The 20,056-nt window shown below is 40.5% G+C and overlaps 1 protein-coding gene across 3 annotated transcripts in view; it reads left to right on the top strand.

The window, feature by feature from the left end:
* The window catches only part of SNX25 (sorting nexin 25), a 46,471-nt gene extending 26,428 nt beyond the window's left edge, over nt 1–20,043 (top strand). For all 3 annotated transcript variants that reach the window (XM_015861380.3, XM_085546663.1, XM_085546662.1), the window contains 13 exons: nt 2,322–2,512; nt 5,202–5,333; nt 5,954–6,229; nt 9,035–9,190; nt 10,435–10,566; nt 11,955–12,095; nt 12,670–12,783; nt 14,957–15,121; nt 16,453–16,570; nt 17,596–17,662; nt 18,248–18,429; nt 18,821–18,921; nt 19,406–20,043. In XM_015861380.3, the coding sequence (XP_015716866.2) occupies nt 2,322–2,512; nt 5,202–5,333; nt 5,954–6,229; nt 9,035–9,190; nt 10,435–10,566; nt 11,955–12,095; nt 12,670–12,783; nt 14,957–15,121; nt 16,453–16,570; nt 17,596–17,662; nt 18,248–18,429; nt 18,821–18,921; nt 19,406–19,480 (1,850 nt within the window). In that variant the 3' untranslated portion in view covers nt 19,481–20,043. The remainder of the gene's footprint in view (nt 1–2,321; nt 2,513–5,201; nt 5,334–5,953; nt 6,230–9,034; nt 9,191–10,434; nt 10,567–11,954; nt 12,096–12,669; nt 12,784–14,956; nt 15,122–16,452; nt 16,571–17,595; nt 17,663–18,247; nt 18,430–18,820; nt 18,922–19,405) is intronic.
* Nucleotides 20,044–20,056: the final 13 nt, after the last annotated feature.

Here is a 20,056-nt window from a genome sequence, read left to right as displayed (position 1 = left end):
GAGAATACCCTCCTTTGCATACTCTTGATTAGCCTCACAGTGGTAAGATAGATGTACAATTCTATTATCTTTCTGTAAACTTGTGGTTCTTGTTAAGTGTCACAGTAGTGGCCTGAACACTCCGTAGAACTTCAGCTTAGCGTTAAGCAGGCAGTGCATGTGCTAAGTTCAGTTCTTGCAAAAAGGTCCGGTAGAAACACATAGGAAGTCATAGACGTGCAGTGCTCCTCGAGACTGGAGAGAGAGGAGTCAGTGCTGCTCAGCTTGTTGCCAGGTGACAGGCATCTGTCTTTCTGGAAGCTCTAAAGAAACAAGACTTGTTTCCATTTGAGTAATCTTGTATTTTCTTTCCATGCGTGATGGTGGAACAGCATTAGTAGCATATGTCTGCTTCTCTTCCCTTTATTGGTGCTTACTGAAAGGTATGTGAGTAAATGCAAGCTGCTGCTTCTGTAATGTTCTGGTTTAATTGGCTTTTGCCAGGATATCTGAATGCAGTGAACGTACTGATTCTCAGAAATGAAAGTGAAAAGGCTTGTATTTGTATTTTAGTGCTGTGGTAATAGAGGATGAATTGAAAAGAGTGAGCTGCTTGCTGCAGTGCTCTGTGTAGGCCTCATGTTTGTTGGCAGAAGGACCTCACTGCCAGGCTGTCCTGCTGACTGGAGCTGCGTTTTAATCTTTCAAATTCAGTCTACTTCCATGTATTTGTACTGTCAATGTATTTAATTGTGCTTCAGGTTTCTTCCTTTCCCTTTTGTTGTTCTCTTCTCCTTTTCCCTCAGTAATACCGGTACCTCCGGTCAGGGAACTAAAATGTTGCATTAAATGCTCTGTTGACTTCCCTGTGGAGATAACATGCCAGGAAAACAGATGGCTTGTTTCTTTCGTGGTAAACTCATTTTATCTTTTGCTTCAGTGAATATTATCTGTGTAGTTCACTATTATATGGCAGTTCAGATTGTAAATGGTACTTAACAAATAAGACACACTAACAGGACTTGAATCAGGAAGCTTCCATGCCAACATGTATAAATGCATGCAGCAAATGAAATAAGATTAAGAGTATAATAAAGTATTTTGGGAATACATCAGAATTCACATCATACATAGGGATTTAGGGAACTATACCCATTTTCAGTTGCCTTCCTGTATATGAAGGGCAAAACTCATGCAGTTATTTACGTAGTAAAGGGTAAATAAATGGGCAAAAAAAACCTAAAAGGAAAGATAGTTCAGTGTATTAGAAATGTATTTCAAGTACCTATTTGAAATCATTCCAAAGAGGTTTTCTTACTCTTTGTATGTATTCATAGAATCTAGCTGTATGGCTGTTTCTTTCTTGTAGCTGTTCTGCAAATGGAATGCTGTTTTTGTCCACAACCTTTTACTACATTTGGTATTTCAAAAGAATAGCAGAATGTCTCTGTCATTTATCCCTGAGCAATGAATTAATCCTGGGCTGAATACAAGCCCAAGTACTTTGCTGCAGAGCCCTATTTGCAGCTTGAAAAAGCAGGAATGGTTTGTGGAATAAGAGGATATTAAAACCAATGTATAAACGTGAATCAGTTGCACCCTGCAGCTATAAAATAGGCCTGGTTTCAATTCGGTAGTGTTTTTTGTTTTTTTTTTAAATGGTTTATCTACTAGTTTTGTCTTAGTTTGTTTTTTAGGTCTTTTAAAACTGAATAGAATACACAAACATATCTTCTGTTACTAAGCCTTGTTGCGCTGACAGTCTTTCTCATTGCTTCACTACTCAGCAGTTTTGTACAGTTTTGCTGGGGATTTATTAGATCTTTTTTGATCATCTAAACTTCTCAAATGGTCTGGAGGTGAGACTGTATCTTGTGCTGTTTGCATCAGTCTCGAGAAATTTGGATTTACAAGTGATATGCATGGGAATGTGGAATGCTGAGCTGGGAGGGATTGAGTCTGGTTCTCGTTATGTTCAGTCATCATTATGTTCAGTGAGATGCATAAACTATCTGTGAGTTATTGTACACCATGGCTGCAGGTCATACCCTAATACTGTCTGAGAAATGTGTGTCTTGTAGCAAATGATGGCAAGAGAGTTGAAGAAATCAGCATTCGATGGACTTTTTTTCTTCCTGAACTGTTTTATCTAAACATGAGGCATCACTGGAGAACATTTCAAAATAGTCTTTCTAATTCATATACAAACTTCACAGCAGCTGTTCTCATGGGCACAGTTGATTCCCAAATGACAAATGCTGTGATCACGCAGGGCACAGAAACACTGAGGAGATTAAGTTTTTGTGTTGTGAAAAATGATCTCTGATTTGCTTTGTTCTCAGATTCAAAAGGGAAAGAAACTGCGGCAATGAAAGCTGACCTGCTGAGAGCTCGCAACATGAAGAGGTATATTAATCAGTTGACAGTGGCAAAGAAGCAATGTGAGAAGAGAATAAGGTTCCTGGGAGGGCCCGCTTACGATCAACAGGAAGATGGCCTTTCTGATGAGGGTGATGGCTCTCAGAGTCAGAAGGTATGAATTAAATAGTACTTGTGTTGCCTGAGGGCCATTCTAAATGTGTTAGCACTGGCTCGTATTAACCCTGCTGTCTTTAATCCTCCCTTCTCCCAGTAATCAAGTGTAAATTAATTGCTGTATATTTTACCTTGGGAAATAACTGCTGTAGTATCTGGAAAGACTCGCTGATCATCCAGGTTGGAACGTTGCTGACCGTGAAACGTCAGGATTAGATGGCATACTGTGTGTAGGGAATTCATGAGGTTATGGCAGCAACTTTACTTCAAGTGTTCATCAGCAGATATGCAATGTTTCTTTGCCTCTTGTTATATTTACTGTAGGAAATACCTGTGGGTTTTGTAAATACTGAGTTACTCAAAAGCAAACACTTACTTGTCAAAAGCAACTAGTAAAACCAGGAGCAGTCCCTGCAGGAAAAACTCTTAAGGCTGTTGACTGCTTATTTTCTACGTCAGTCTACTCTAGGAATGGAAAAAACAACGAAACAGCAAGCATAATTGCTGCTGCATTAGTCAGCAGCTACAAAAATAAAATCAGAGCTAATTAGTCTGGCTAAATTTTGTTTAGTTGCTTCCTTGTGTAATTTACTCTGCCCCTCTGGGCAAAGCACGGCAATTTCTGTATTCTGATTAGAAGATTTTTTTCTTTTTATGTAGGTAGAACAAATAAGTTATCTCTTCTTGTAGGCATTTCTAAGTTTGGTTTCATCCTTGTAATAATTGTAACTTAGTGTAACGTTTCGTTGTCCTGCAACTTTTTCTGTTGTTTCTTACCCGTTACGCATTGTTCATTGTGGATGTGGTTAGAAAGAGGGCAGCTCCCCGCCCTCCACTTGTTCTTCAAGAGACATTTCAGATCGTTTGTCAAAGAATGTGCAGAGGCAGCCCACAGATGTTTCCTGAAGTTGAATGGAGTGAGTGGTGTCAGTGGGAAAAAGGCAGAGAGAAGCATCTGGCAGCACCTTGAAGGCCACTGATGTCTCTGAGCAGACTGTTCAGGAACTGATGAGAGGGTCTGTGCTTTACATGATAGATACGTGGTGGTGTGTGATTGTGAGGGATATGGGGTCAGGTAGCAAAGCTGCACTAGGTAGTAGTGCTGACAATTGCATTGGTGGTGGAAGTTATAGGATCTTGTGCTGTTCTGCCTCTACGTATATTTGGATATTTTTCTACAAAGAAAGCATAGGACCTCACCCATGTCAGAGAAGTAAATATGAAAATTGCTTTTCTGTTCTGTTGTTCCCAGTGTGGTGTGACCAGAAAAGAGGCTCAGGGAGGCTGTATTCAAGGCAGTGGCCATGCTGCTCTTCTCTGAGCACTGTGAAATGCCCAGGGCTTGGCTTTGTGAGGGGGGCTGCCTTCACTGTTATTCCTTCCCATCCACTGCCTGTATTGCAGTAGCTGCAATCTGAGCTCTTAAAGGCCCCCAGCCCCTTCTACACAGGCAGTTTTGGTTGAATACTTGGGATTTTCACGGCAACAGGACAAAGTGTTCCTTCGAGACTTAGCAGATAAACTCATGTTGGAGTTGCTGCTGCTGGCTTCTAACTTCTCTTTGAAGCCTGGGTGTGACAGCTTTTCTGTTATGCTAGTGCTTAACCTGCAGAATACCTATCTCCTATAGTAGAAACTGGGATTTTGCCTTTCTTTAACATGCATGAAATAGATGAGAAACAGACATTTACTGATAGTGTTCTGAATTATTGTTTTATGTAAGCATATGGGAGCTTGAATACATCATTAAGTCTGGGAAACGTTTGGTACTAGCTGAATAAACAATAAATTGACTAGTGGCCTAAATGCATGTTTTGGTTTCATTTCTGCTTCCTACTTCACCTTTCTTGCAGATTTAGAGCAGTAACAGAGGTGCTGGTAAAGCTTTATGTTCTGATTATGGTCCTAAATGTGAGGATGGATTATCTGGAGTTGTCAGTTTTTCTGTTACAGATTTAAGAAACAAAAATGATGTGCTTTGAAATACTTTTTTTTTTTTTTCCACAGCAGAAGATAATTACAAAAGTGTCACTTTTTCTTCCGTAAATATGTATGAGTCACAAGATTGTATTGATTTTGCACATTCACTTAGCCCATTATTTCAAATGTAAATTATAATCAAATGTTTAAAACTAATGAACAAAGACACTCAGCTACCACCTGAATCTGAATTGTCAGTAGCTCTGATACTGATTTACGCTGTGCCCTAGGTGTTAGATTTGCTTTCAGAGAGTTTAATTAGTGTAATATACAAAGCACCTCTTCTAATCTTCTCCTGGATGTTTTTCTTAGAAATGGTACTTGCACAGCACTGCAGTTAACTCAATTGAGTTCTTCTTGTCTGTGTTCATTTGGCAAATAACTTGTTACGACTGTTGTACAGAGCACAAATAATCACGGCCACATTTGTGACGTGGTCTGTGGAGCTGCAGCATCTCCTTATTGTAGCTATGGTAAGAGTAGCTGTGAAGTAGCAAGAGAAGGAGAGCTGGAATTACTGTTTTGCTGTTGGCTGAAGGTGGTGTGTCTTGTGGCAGGAGTGGGCTTCCACATCATGTAGCAAACTTCACCTTGGAAGCATAGTTTGATTCCCTTAGTTACCCTAATCTAGACCAAAGATGAGGATTTGCTGTTTGGTGCCAGGTAGGTTTTCAGAGGTTTTACACTTGTTTTTTTCTTTTCTTCAGATTCTTCAGTTTGAAGAAATTTTGGCCAACCCTTCATGCCGAGAGCATTTTCGAATCTATATGGACAGAATGGATAAGGTGGCTCTGATTGATCTGTGGGAGTCTGTGGAGAACCTGAGAAGTGCTAACAAGGTGGGAATACTGCAAGTCCATGTGGCTTGTATATGAATGAGAATATCTTCTCGCTTTTAAAACAATGATGCTATAGGATGAGTACTGAGCAATTTTGGATTTTTTTTAGCTTCTGGGTGTTTGGGGATAATATGGCAATTAAAAGTTGTGGATTTCTTTGATAGTGACAATAGTTTACTATTATTATTATTATTTTAATGTAGCAACATAACCTATAAAAAGATATCTCATAGGCAAAAGTAATGATTTCCCTCTCCACCAGAGAGAAAGTGTGCAATAGGAGATTGGTTTTGTCTTTGGAAATACCCAGCTTCCTGTACTGGTACACATGTCTCTGGTGTACTTGTAAAAGCAATGGGTGTGGAAGCTTTGATAGTTTTAGAACACAGCTGTTTCTTCACTTAACAAGTATCAGTTCCTACCTTGTGAAATGGACTGTTTTGCACAGGTGCACAGGCAGAGTGCCTGAGCTCAGTAAGAGGTTCACAAATATGCTTATTCATCCGGGTGTGAAATCAGCTTGATCATCCTCCAAGTTACACACCTGGATCCAGGGCCATCCTGGTATTGTGAATGTTATTTATTGTTCTCTTCTCCCTCTTCCCCTCCTTGCTTTGCAGGCTGAAATACCTCAGCTGGTGAGTGACATTTACCAGAATTTTTTTGTGGAAAGCAGAGAAATACCCGTGGAAAAATCACTTTATAAAGAAATAGAGCAAAGTCTTGTGGGTAATAAAGGCATTGAAGTATTCTACAGAATTCAGGCAGATGTTTACGAAACTCTGAAGGACAGATACTACCCCTCATTTATCGTCAGTGATTTATATGAGAGATCAGTCAAGAAGGAAGAAGAAAGAAGTTCTGTCCAAGTAACTCCTGAGGATAAAGATGAAGCTGTGAGTCACACTGACAATTTCTTTCAATGTTGCTTAGTTACAAAGAGCTGGAGATGACCCTGCTTAAAGTGTTTGGAAGCATCTTCTGTCCTTGAGCTTTGGGTTTCCTTTTTTTTCCCTGATATGTTTATAAATATTGTCACTTCTGTAGTTTCATTGGATAAACTCAGTGTTTGCAGTCTCTTTGAATCAAAACGTTTCAAAACGGCTGACAGCTTTAAATTAGTTGGAAGTCCATATTTTGGATTTCTAAGCCTTCTGTATTCAATATCTTTCATTTTGCTTTTTAGTACCACAGAATATAAGATACCTCATACAAACTCATCTGTTTCATTTGTTAGTCAAGGAAGTCTTAGTGACTGTGTACATTTCTCTTGGACACTCTCCATTCCTGCCCCCCTTGCACATGCTAGGTACTAAGTAGGTCTTAAAGTTGCAAAAAGGAAGAGAAAGGTAACAAGGAAAAAGTAGAATCTTAGTGTTTATTAGTTAATTATGGAACAAAACAATAGGCTGTGTTGGAAGAATTAACTACATCAGCTACTAGAGTGATCCTAATGGCTCTGTGCCAGGCTTCAGGGCATTTGGGATGATAATAAATTATAGAAAGTTATTCCTCTAGAAGTTTCCAGTAGCCTTTCAAATGTGGATGAAAATTCCTGCTAATAGCTAGCAAACAGCATTTTCCCCCCACGGGTAAGAAATCAGAACTGAGACTTTGATATGCTTGGAGGGCTCCATGTGGTCAGTGAATACTTGTTGTTTTGGGGCTGGTTTGGATTTTGGTGGCCTATATTCATGCTTCCTGGGGCACTGTGGGAATGGTGTGTGTTCATTTTCCATTCACTTATCTGTTGGGTTAAAAGCTGTGTAGTGCCCTTCTGGGTGGAGGGTGCAAACGTGAGTCCTGATGGAGTGTGAGAAGACCAAACCAGGTGAGGGCATCCTCCGCTGGTCCTGCTGGTGGTAGAGCAAGCTCTTTGTTCTCATCTACTGTCACTGTTTGTATCATGGATGAAGCTCCATTTAAGGATCACAAGTAAAGGCACAGAAGCAAACAGAACAAGCGTGGTGTGCTGGAGCTCTGCAACAGATCACTGCAGTGTCCCAAGTCTGTGTTCCGGAGATCCATTGGAAGTGGTAGTTGTGCAGTGGAGATAAGGTGAAAGCAGCACAATCCATTATGGTCTCAGCTTTGAGTATGTTGATTGTTTATTTGATAAACCTGGTAAATTTAATGGCAAACTTGCTGTCTTGTAATTTGTCATTTTATGACCAAGTTGCATTCAGCACTGTTTTCCTGCTGAAAGACTCAGGATCATTTAATGACTGATCTTACAGCCTTCCTCTGGGAGTAGAGCCTCACTGCTTTGTAATTAAATGCAGTCCTTTGGTGACTGGAGCCAGACTTGGTGTGAGCAACTGCCAGCTTTTCACTGCTGAAACTGGTATTCCTCATTCTGTATGATGTCTGTGTTTCCCTGCAGGTTTGAGTGTTTAATTTATGATCAGTGGAGTTTTGAATAAAGTCCAGTGTTGCTGATATTTATTATTTGTATTATTGTAGTGCCAGGAGACAATAAGAAGCTGTGAGCTGAGCTCTGTACGCGCCCTTGGAAGCAGTCTCTGACTCACTGAGTTTACAGGTCATGCAGAGCAGATGGAAGGACAGGGCATGCAGCTGATATTTGCTCAGCCACATAAGAGACAAAGGCAGAGCTGGAAAAGGGCATGGATTTCTTAGCCTAGAACTCCTGTTTTCTGCCTTACATTACACTCCTGTATGAGGACCAACCTGAGGAGGTCAATTATTGCTGCCACTGTGTCCTTCTCAAACTTATTTCACTAAGATGTAAACTCAGAAATTTCCTTCTGTTAGCTTTAAGTTAAAATGAGATTAAACTTTAGTGAAAATACTAAATAACACAGAAGTCTGTCCCTTGTTTGTGGGATTAAATTCATCCCACCGATAAAATTAAGATCCTTTCAGCCACAGGCAAACTTCAGAGGTTTTTGAGGATGGCATTGCTGATGGTGGCTGCATCACAGCGCTGTTTGCTGGATCTCAGACTCTTCATTTCTATTTGAGGAGTTACGGTAAGAAGAGGGAAGTTCAGGCAAATGTCAGAAAGTGTTAAAGAGGAAGTTGCTGAAAGGTGTGAAGTTCTGCGTATTTTTTTCCCCACGTGCTTTTGCAGTGCAGCAGATGGGAAAATCAGTTTGTTTGAGTATGAGAAAACAATTTCTAATTTTAGGTAACACACATGTTTTTTGACATGTTTTTTATTAGCATTTCTAAAAACAGCAGTAAAAACTGGTTACAAAGAGAAAGGATGTGGTTAGCTGGTTCTACAGGCTGCCAAATCTGTTTCATGAAGGTTTGTTGGATGCAGGACTGTGTGTTAGAGCTCTGGTTTTATTTTTCCCCCCCTGACCTTCCAGCTCAGGGCTGAATGTTTGCTGTCCTGTCTGGTTCTGAATATCGAGTTACTAAGCTCTTGTTGCTCTTAAAAGAAACTTCGATGCTTCCTGTCACGCCACAGTCTTAGCTCAAAGGTCATTTTCATTTGGAAGTATCATGCAGCTGTAGTATAAATGATAATTTGACATTTTTTTCTTATGTCTGATATTGGATCTGATGGTCGAAGTATATATTAGGATTTGTTAGACTAATATGCCATTAGACCTACATGTTTATCTATACGAAGAATATATGCACTATCACGTGAAATGCATTTGAAGCAAACAAGAATTTTTTCCTTTTTTCACCTTAATGATGCAGTTGTCCCCATCTTCTGTTTCTAGAGCCAAGGTTGTGGAGAAGCTTCTGAAGAGTGCAGCACAAGAATTAATGAACAGGCCAGTTATGCTGTAAATAAGCTTCGCCAGCTAAATGACAAGCTTAAATATAAGAAACAAGCTCTAAATTCCTTATGTAATTCACCAAAACCCAACAAAAAGGTGAGCACCTTGGTTGTCTTCAGTCTATTTTTTATATGATGTGTTTATATAATATCCAGTCATATCAGGCCCTTTCTGGGCAAGTCTGATGGCTTTTTTGTTTATCCTGTCATAAAATAATGACCTCTCCTCCCACAGTCTTGTTGCTCTGTCCAAAGCAAATCAGATTTCTTCCTTGCGTCTCTGCCCACTTACACCTGTATAAGCAATTGTTCGTGGTGGTGGCTGGCTCCGAGTCCGTGCTGCATCTGCAGCGCTGCAGGGTAGGGCTCTGCTCATTAACAGCTGCTCCCTCTGCTGTCTTGCAGGTAGCACAGCAATGTCATGGTGTCCTGGTGTCCAATGGACTTTTGGACTATATCCAAAATAAAGGAATAAAAGGCCCATGAAAATGATTGATTTCCTTTATAAGGAGTCAGGAGAAAGCTGCAGGGAATACTTTCATCAGCTTAAGATTTCTGGGGGGATGGATGAAAATGGCCTGTGCATACACCATGGCTCAGGGCTGGGCCTTTCCTTCCTTCTTTCATTATTTCACATGGTGCAAGTGTGGCAATGCTGGTCTGAACAGGATTTGACAGCCCACTCATTCTCATTGCACTAGGGACATATTGCCCTACAGCTGGGTGTGGGCAGTGGCCTTGGAGGCCACAATGGCCAGCTTCACTCCCTCTGCCTTTCTGGGCAGCCTGTGCCAGGGTCACACCTCTCTGAATAAATAATTTCCTCTTAACATCTAACCTAAATCTCCCCTCTTTTAGTTTAAAGTCACTCCCCCTGGTCTTGTTACTGTCAGACCTTATGAAAAGTTGGTCTCACTCCTGCTTGTAAGCTCCCTTCAAGTACTGGATGGCTGTAATAGAATCTCCCCACTGCCTTTTTTCCTGGCTGAACAAGCCCAGCTCCCTCAGCTTTCCTTCATAGGAGAGGGTGCTGCAACCCTCTGAGCATCCTTGTGACGCTCCTCTGGACTGTTCCAGCATCTCCACAGCCATCTTGTGCTGTCACAAGGGCTTTATTTTTTAACTCTGTATGAAGGTCCGCAGTTGTGAGCACATTTTGTAATATTGGAGCTGATTTTTGAGGTTAATGTATTGTGCAAGTCTACTGTCGTGATTTTCTTTTGCATATAACTTGGTCTTTTGCATGTTTTTACCTGTTTGAATAGTGGCCTCAGAAACATGACTAGATGTGCCACCCAAGCTTTTTCTTCCCAGTGGTAACTGATAAATCTTCCTTTGCAGATTGTTTCTAAGCTGAAGGATGAGATCACTCTGATGGAGAGAGAGCATAATGACCTTCAGTTGCACATTGCAAGAACAGACTGGTGGTGTGAGAATCTTGGCATGTGGAAAGCCTTCATCATCTCAGGCGAGGTATGTTTTTTTTATGGGTTTTCATCTTGCAGCAGCTCAAACTTGCAGAAAGAGAAGGATAAAGAAAATTGCATATGCTTTCCTTCTACCTTTGTGAATGTGCGTACTTTGTAATTGCTTGGGGGAACAAAGACAATCTCTTCTGAACTCTTTTCTTTCCCAAGTGATCACTATATTGCATATAGGAACATTTCCAATCCCCAGGCTCTGTTGTAATGGAGTTATTAAAATACCTCCGTATATATATAAAAGCAGGCTATGGCATTGGGTAAACTAATTTGCTCTCTTAAAAGTGCAGTTTTTCATTAGAGCTGCCTCATGCTATAATACTGTGCTTTTACACTTGAGCATGATTGTCTCTCCAGTATGCTTCAAAGATGCACACTTCTTGCAGTTTGTATTACAATATTTAATGGTACTGCAGTTTCAAGGGACTAAAATAGGATACCCAGGAAGAGAGTGCTTTATATCTGATAGTAAGTCGCTCAGCGTTTCCATCAGTGTTTCCATCACCAATCTCCTATATTCCAAAGATAGCTGCCAGGAGGTGTTTTCAAGTCACTTGCGAACACAAACCCAATCTAGCTCAGAGAAGAAAAGGTGGGGACCTTCCTGGCAGACTCTGTTCCCTCTGAGCCACGTGCTGGAAGCTGCTATTGAAGCAGCTATTCTTGCAGTGTTCTAGCTGAGGAAGCAGAAAGACAGTTCCCCAAATAACTGTGCTTGGAACCTTGCATGTTGTTGTTAGTTGAAGCTGGTGCTCTGTGTTCTGCCAGGATGCTGCAGCACCTTTCTCTAGAGAGATATAAAACCCAGCAGTCAGATAGGGTTTCCCAGTTTCCATGAGCAGATATAGGAAGAGTGCATTGCAGAGAATGTTCTCGTGATGCAGCTGAGCAGCTGTACAAGATGCAGATATATTTTAACTGTGTACCTTCTGCACCAGTGTTGCAGGAGCTCTTCAAATCACCTGTCATTGGTGTTAAGCGTTGTCTGAGAAGCCTGTGGAAGTCAGACAATATGTCATAATTCTATGAATTTTAAAGTCTGTTCTTCTATTTGGATTAGTTAAGTATTCTTAAAAAATAAATAAATAAAATAAAGCCTGGAAAGCTTAACTATATGGTTACTTTCCTCAAACAGGTGGGGTGAGAATGGTCACCTTTCTGTTACTGCCTGTATATTAAGACTAGCACTTCACATTCTGGTATAGTTTTCATTTTGAGTTTTCTGTAGATTGTCTGATGCATCACCTCCACAAAGAGGTTTTGTGCAGCGATGGTGTGTGAAATTGCAAACCAATCTGGCAGCCCAAATTGTTCCACTGTTTCCCTTCAGAGATGTACCTTATCTGTATTTTTGTTGGCTTCTTTGTTTTCCCCTGTAAGGTTTTAGAAGAGAATGGAGAACAAGTGCCCTGTTACTCTGTCCTGGTGAGTTTACAAGAAGTCGGTGGAGCTGAAACTAAGAACTGGACTGTTCCCAGGAAGCTCAGTGAGTTTCAGAACCTACACCGGAAGCTCAGTGAGGTATGAATCTCAAGGGAGGGAGAGGATGCAGGTTGCTAGAAGTTGTCAGGGAGACATATGGAGAGTGGGGGAAAAAAGGCAACACTGAAAACCACACAAAAATACAACCAGTTTTTAGTCCAGTCTTTTGGCTTTCACCCTTTCAATGTTCATTATCCACATAGATCTTGCTTCTACCAAATGTATGTAGAATTACTTGCTTTTTTTCTTAATAGTGAGTGTTTTTACTGAAGTGACCCAACGTCTAAATAATGCACTTGCTACCTGTCAATGCTTTAAGAACTAAATTTTGTCTCTGTCTTTGAGGGAGCTATTGAAAGCGAGTCTTTTGGAACAGAGATTTCCTCTTAATTTGCTCTACCTTTTCTGCCTTGTAGAAGATTGATAATGGTGGTGCTGGGAGTTGTAGAAAGGTCTAGATGTGTCAGCCCACAGTGGGAAGGGAAAAGGTGTTTTTCAGCATGCTGAGCAGGATATGGAAGGCAGATGAGACTATGGAGTCTCATTTCCATTTAGAACTGGCACCACTGTTGTTTTTCTGCACATGCACATTGAGCTGCCCTTTCTCCTACAGTGCTTTCCGTCATTAAAGAAAGTTCAGTTGCCTTCGCTCAGCAAGCTGCCCTTCAAATCCATAGACCAGAAGTTCATGGAGAAGTCTAAGAACCAGCTTAATAACTTTCTGCAGGTAAGAAAGCAGACCACAGAGCAATGAGAGATACCAGAAGTTAAGATACAGATGTACGTTCATCTCTTCTGTCCTAAAAGGATTTGATGACCACAGTTATTTTCCTTTCACCACACTTTTACAGCCGCTGTTTGGAAAATCCTAGTTCTCCATTGTGCTTTGGTGAATGATGTATCCATCTCTAACACTTGTTGCTGGTTTCCAAGTAGCCTCTCTGTCCTTTCTTTCTTTGTGGGGTCTTAGTGTGCCATTTAGGTCTTTTTCTTCTTTAGGTCTTTTTCTACCTTCCCCTCTCTGTTCTTTCCAAACAAGCCTTCAGATGGTCCATCTTAGAGATTGCACACCCCTTCCCCATCTCGGCTGCAGCGCAAAGGGTCAGTGGTGGCAGAGTATTTTCCTATGTAGTCTCACGCAGTCTGGATTTGGTGTGTGGCCAGTTAGCCTGAGGGGCTGTCAGCACAGCAATGGGGAGTTGTGCCTCTTGTAAGGTGGAAGGAGAAGTGGCTTGGCTTCTGCTGGAGTTGGGTGTCTGTGAACTAGGCTAATACTGCTGAGATTGTGTTAATTTAATTGAATGCAGTGTGCGATTACTGTTTTTAGGTCACCTAGAGCCTCAGGTGGACAGCCTTGTTATTTAACTTGTTTAAAATCAATCTCCCTCTCCAAGAATACCTTTCTGTTTTGCTTCTGTAGGCAAATCTGGTCTCAGGTAACACCTACAAGTTACACTCACAGCACTTGCTTTTTATTTTACAGCACTCCCTATACATATGGCTGCTTTTTAAAATAGATTACTTGAATTCTCAAGCATGCATGTAATTCATGTGTTCCACGTTAGCTGGAAGATATCAAGATGAAAAGTGTTGCGTAGACCACAGAGTTACCTTCCTATTTGCCAGTGATTTATGGGACAACCAAACATTGCCTTTTTTGCCATGATCACTTCTCTTGGGGGTAATGTTGTCAGTCATCTGGATTCTTTCATAGTTAGGATGGAGGCTGGACTGGAATTGAGCACTTTTAATTTTTAGTATGAACTTTACTTATTCCTAAGCTGATAGTATTTCAGTCTTGGACAGGTTGCCAGCTTGTATCCAAAGACACTATTGAAAAAAAATGTACTAAAATTATAAACTAGGTGACTGTGGATCTTCATGTTTATTCCTTAGGTGCTGTCATGATCCTTTACCAAAATGTAGGTAGCAAGCTTTATGTCCTTCTCTCATCTTCCTTCCTACTCCTGATAGATCTGTGATATCCCTTGCACCAATGATGGTTGTACAATGGTTGCTCGTGTTCTGAGTTGTGCTGTAAGAGCCAGCAGCAACAGACTGCATAAGAACAGCTTCTGCTAACTTGACCAGTGCCATTTTGGCATGCAGGAGTCTGGTGGCTACAAAAAGGGAACAGCTGCTTCTTCTGGCTCATCCACTGTCACCAGAAACATTCTAAAGAGTGGCTTCTCTTGTCCTATGGATAAAAAGAGGTTGGCAGTAACCCTGCTGTAATTACAGGCTGGTGTGAGGGCTTGAGGCAGTTCGTGTGTACATAGTCATTCTTTGCTGGCATGCGAAGCATTAAAAGAACTTCTGTGAGATATTTGAGAAATTCAGTTATGGCACAAAAGGGTGGAATTTCTCAAAAGCTTCTGTGCCTGCATGCAGACAGGTGGGCGCTCCCAGGTATGTCTGACTGAAGTCAAGTGTCTAAAGAAGAGAACTGAATAATGCCTTGGGAGTTGATGTCTCTCTGTTGACTAAAAGGAGAGCATAAAGCAAAACAGCTCAGCTGTGAGGACTGGCATTGTTAAGTCATCTAAAATGCATGAAGTTGAGATGAGTTTGGCTGATAGTAGCCAGTCCTCTAGAGGTAAGTTCAATTGATTGTTGACCAGCTCAGAAGTAATAAATGAGTCCTAGAATTGTCATTTTTAACTACGACACTTAACAACCATTTTCTTACAAATCAGAACTTCATGTTTTTAAAAATGAAGTTGATACAATAAAGGCTTGACGAGCTTCTTAAAATAAGATTATCGTAGTCAACCATCTGTCAGACATGAATTGTCTCATTCTACTTTTGAACTATCTTAATCAGTTTTATTAGCTGGCCTGACACATTTTGTTCCTTACAAAGTTAATGTGTTGTTTCTGTCTCTGTATTCCTTTCACAGAAATTGCTCTCTGATGAAAGGCTCTGTCAAAGTGAAGCACTTTATGCCTTCTTGAGCCCTTCTCCAGAACACCTCAAAGTGATCGATGTGCAAGGAAAAAAGTCGTCTTTTTCACTCTCATCATTTTTAGAGCGACTTCCTTGCGACTGGTTTTCTCATCAGGAGGTAAGTTATCTTCCCAGATTTAATTACTTAGCCAGAGTAAGCGGAGAGAACCATTATTATAAAACATTTGAATGGCAGGTAGTATTGGAAGGCATTTTTCAAAGGTCATTTTAAATTTACCTTAAGTGAACAAAGTTTCAGAGAGAAGAGCACCATGGAATTTTAGTTGTGTTGTGTTACAGATATACAACCTCCAGGGAACTGTTTCTATCACCAGTTGTATGTTATATGAAACAATTCTTTTGCTAAATGCTGTAGTATTCTGCAGTGAATGGTCCTTCTCAGGCTATTCTTAGGTCTCAGGATCAAAAGCAAATAAGAGGAAAAGTGCAACTGATACTATCTAGAGAGAGGTTTGGGGGTTCATGAAGTATTAATGGGGATAGAAAATGCACCACTACAGTGTGAGAGTTGCTGCATTTTCTAAATGGGGGAGGATTCACTTGAGCAGAAAAATAGAACAGGGACCACAGAGGGGTCATTGTATTCACCCTTCTGCTGAGTAGGCTCAGCTATACCAGAAAAATTGCTGTCAGGTCTTTGTCTGGGGTGTATTTAAACCTCCAGTGACCAATGGATGCTCTGCGGCCACGCAGGGCAGTGTGTCACAGTTTTCAGTTCTCTCCTTCCTTAATAGCCTGTTCTAACTCAAATCTCGTTCAACCAGTTCTTGTCCAGTCTGCAGCAAACACAGAGCAGCTCATTCCCTTTCTTTAGAGAAAACCTGTGTTTGGGCGAGGATCATGCTCTTTAGCAGGAATTACTACTTTCCTTGGGTCTTTTATTCTTTTATTTGTTAGACCGAGCATCTCCAGCATCTCCTACCCCATTCTGTGCAGTTCTCACAGTTCTGCTCTGCACTTTCCTGATCATCTTTGTGTTTTCTTGGAAATGCAGCTGATCTTGAAACACGTTGTACCCACTGGGTTTTTGTATTCCTATGTATGAAAATCCCTTTTATTTATCTGTATGATGGACAGCATTCCTGCCTATGTATTATGCTGTTATGCTTGGCTTTTGCACAGCAGTGGGGACCTGAGATCTTTCTCCTCTGCTATTATCAGTGTCAGTATTTTTGTTTCCTGCATTTACACAGCGAGTTACTGCTGCTTTGCAATGCCGGGCATTGCAAAGGTTGGGGTTTGGAGGATGGAAAGAAGGGGTAAGGCCTTCTGGTGTACAGCAGAGACATTGTAGGATAGGACTGTAAAATCATATGAGGGTTGGAAGGGACCTTGAATATCATCCAGTTCCATCCCCATGTGCAGGCAGGAAAATCAGCAGTATTGAGGAAATGTCATGCTGTGTCTGCATTGTCCCTCTGTTCTTAGGAAGAAACGGAAGAGGACAGTGACCTGTCGGACTATGGGGAAGAGGTGGATGGAAAAAGGGACTCAATTGCTGAGCCGTGTTTCATGCTGATTGGGGAGATTTTTGAGCTGCGAGGAAGTAAGCTATAAACCTGCTTATTTGCTTGTGGAACCTATCGGCCAAGAAATCTGGGGTGCTTTTTAATTCACATTTTTCTGTTTCAAAAAGTATTTGTGCAAGCTCTGTAGGCAACTAATCTGGCAAGGAGCTGTTTTGCAATAGTTCCTAACTCTTAAACTTTGGAATGAAAGCTCTATTACAGTGTAACATTGCTGTAAAAATGCCACTGGCAAGGGAGAGAATATACTTTTCCACTGTACCACCAGTGAGGCAATGTGGTCTTAATGTCCGTTTCAAGTGCATTATGGATGCATTTCAGTCCTATAGTCTTGTATATCTTCAGTTTGTGTAATGGAAAAGATGCTATCGCTGCGGCACCTTTTGGTACCGGTTTTTTTCCTCCTTTATGTAACTGAGTGAAGAAAACTAATTTTGGTTCTATTAGAATGTGGAGCCACATTCAACGCTATAAAATTAACACTATAAAATTAGGTTCAGGGTAATTATTACAAAATGCAGCCCCTTCCAAAAATGACAGATGTAGATTCCAAATTTAGGCTTTTCTTATGATGATGGTGAACAGCTTGAAAGAAGTATTAGCCACTAATTACTAGGAAGCACTCACATTTGTTCCTTTGGCAGTGGAAGGTTGACTGTGTGAGTGAGAATGCTTTTGGAACTGCAGTGCTGCTGCAGCATATACAGCATTGTAGTTGTAGGATACAGAAAGTCTTTCTTCTAGCATAAAAAGTGGTTGGGCAGTCTCATGATTCAGTACACTTAAATATTCTGGAACATTACAGCTTCCAGTATCAATGGCAAATGCGTGATGCAGGTGTGTTTCTGTCAACTGCAGAACTTAGAAACTGTATAGCAAACAGTACAGAGAAAACAGTCAAGGAAAAACAGACTCTTGTACCTTAAGTGACATTTAACACAGGGGCGGGGCTTTTGGTTTGGGCTTTTAATGGGGATGTCATTATGGGTTCTGTAATGTTGGTAACTCTGTGACCTTTTTTTCCTGTCCTTTTTCATCATTCCAGTGTTTAAGTGGGTGAGAAAAACATTAATTGCACTAGTACAAGTCACTTTTGGAAGAACCATCAACAAGTAAGTGCCTGTTACTTGAACTGAACCTGCAACGTTGTTCCACAGGGAAAAGACTGAGCAGAATTGTTGAGAGTAACAATAATAATAATCTGGATGCTCTGTTGTGTATGATAATCCACATTTATTTTCCATGGCTCAGTTTACAGTTAGGATGAAGCAGAGAAGCCACATTATGTGGATTATCTTTCAGCTCATTTACGCAGGACTTTTTCTGCTATGCAGGGATTTACTTTTGAAAGAAACAAGGAGACAGGGGAACACTAAAAGACTTGACTTTTCAGTGAAGCAGCCTTGTGTGTGTGATGAGTCCTGTTTTTCTGAATGACCTGGCTCTCAGTAGCTCTTTGTGGAATATGTATTTGCAGGCTGCACTAGAGAGCAGCCTTCTGTATGTCTCAGTCAGATTATCTGTACTGATCTCCATTGTAGAGCACTGCTGGTCAGTACAGTGTGCTGAATGCTATTGGAATTAGCATCTGTAAATTGAGGTAGTTACATGAAGATGCTTCCAGTGTTTTTAGTAAGGGGGGAAAAAAAGCAGATTTGGATAAGATGTGATGCACTCACTTCCATGCTTTTTTACAGGCAAATCCGTGACACTGTACATTGGATGTTCAGTGAAGCGATGCTTGTTTACTATATTGGTGTGTTTCGAGATGCTTTTTGGCCAAATGGAAAGTTAGCCCCGCCACCGACTGCCAAGAGTGATGAACAAAGGCAGGAGACCAAACAGCGAGCACAGCAAAAACTACTTGAAAACATTCCAGGTGAGAACACCTCCATTCTGCTTAATCCCAGATCCAATAACCACTAAGGAAATCGGTTAATCAAATCCTGTTCTGCTGCATTTTAGATTTTTAGTCATTAGACACAAATGTGTAATGACCACATATTGCATTAACACTTAAAAAAAAATTGTCACCAAGATGCATAAATTATTACTTAACTCAGCTGACTTGAAAGTGAAGGGTACCTTCCCAACCAGTGACTTGAGTTACCTGCGTGCTTTTATAAGGTTGGCAGATGGCATCTATGCATCTAACTATACTATGAAGGGCAGCGTTTCATTTTCCAGCCTTATGTATTTTGGGGTAGTAGTGTTGGTTGGACACTACCTAGCAGGAGTGAAGCTGTACGCTGAAGTCATGTTTGTTGCAGATACTCTGCAGAGCCTCGTTGGACAGCAAAATGCCCGCCATGGTGTAGTGAAAGTGTTCAATGCGCTGCAAGAAAGAAAGGCCAACAAGCATCTACTCTATGTGAGTAACCAGAAAAGTGGGCTTTTAATTGTAGAATCTTCTTAATTGCTGAGACACACTCGGAATTGAAGCCCAGGGCGTGTGGTTTTGCATATGTAGCAGTAGTATGATACTAATCTCTGCAAGTAACTCTTTTGTTCTTGAACAAAGTCAGGAAAAAACATACTTATTTCATCGTTTGAATCATTTTAAGTAACAAAAAGCTGTTTAAAATACAGTATTGCTTTTGTCTACAAGAGTCTCCATACCATCCAAGTTACCCAACTTGATAAGGTATGCACTGATTTGTTACGGCTGAGAAGGAGCAAACACTCACTGCATTGCTTGGAGAATTTGAGGCTTTCGGAACAGCCTCAAAAAATGAAACATGAGCAGAAGGATCTTTTGTGCTGCTCTTACCTGTGATGTTCTGTATATATCAGAAAGGTTAAAAGGAATGCTAATTTGGCATCAGTGTTCACCTTATATCTTCTCTGTTTTTCAGGTTTTGCTGGAACTGCTGCTAACTGAACTGTGTCCTGAGCTACGAGCTCATTTAGAGCAGCTTAATGCCACTTAGGTTTGAATCTGCACAAGTGGACCACTAGAGAAATGTCTATGTCCAATAATAGACATTAAACTTATTTTCCTCTTTTCCATAGAGGGCTGCGGACTATGATTATTTTTAGGGTTTTTCTTTTTCCTCTTGAGACTTCTTCTTTTTTTTTTTTTTTTTTTTTTTTGTGAAGTAAACATACTTGAAAAGATCTGATGCTGTAGTAGGGTAGACAAAACAATGTTGTATAGTTGCCAATTTTTATTTAAACTGTTCTATTTGACTACTCTTCTGTTTGAAATATAGATTGAAAAAATAAATGTTCATATAAGCTCAAAGAAACCAGAAGCTATTTTAAACATTTATGAAAAGAAGTTTTGCTTATAGTGGTAAACTAATGAATGTTGTACAGTTCTAATCTCCTCTCTGAGGATCTGAGCATTCCTTTTTTCTCGTGCATTGAAAAAGCCTTGTTGTGCAATATTACATGTAAAGCTATTGTGACGATTTTATCAATTTTGTTTTTACCAAAGATTTCCTGTAGTTTGAAGCACTTGTAAGCAATAAATAACAAAATTCAATTTAAATACTCAATGATTA

This window comes from Coturnix japonica, chromosome 4 (genome assembly GCF_054131305.1).
Source record: "Coturnix japonica strain WE chromosome 4, WE-NBRP24, whole genome shotgun sequence".
Lineage (NCBI taxonomy): Eukaryota > Metazoa > Chordata > Aves > Galliformes > Phasianidae > Coturnix > Coturnix japonica.
The sequence above is the reverse complement of the archived record's forward strand: the minus strand, read 5'-3'. Positions and strand labels throughout refer to the sequence as shown.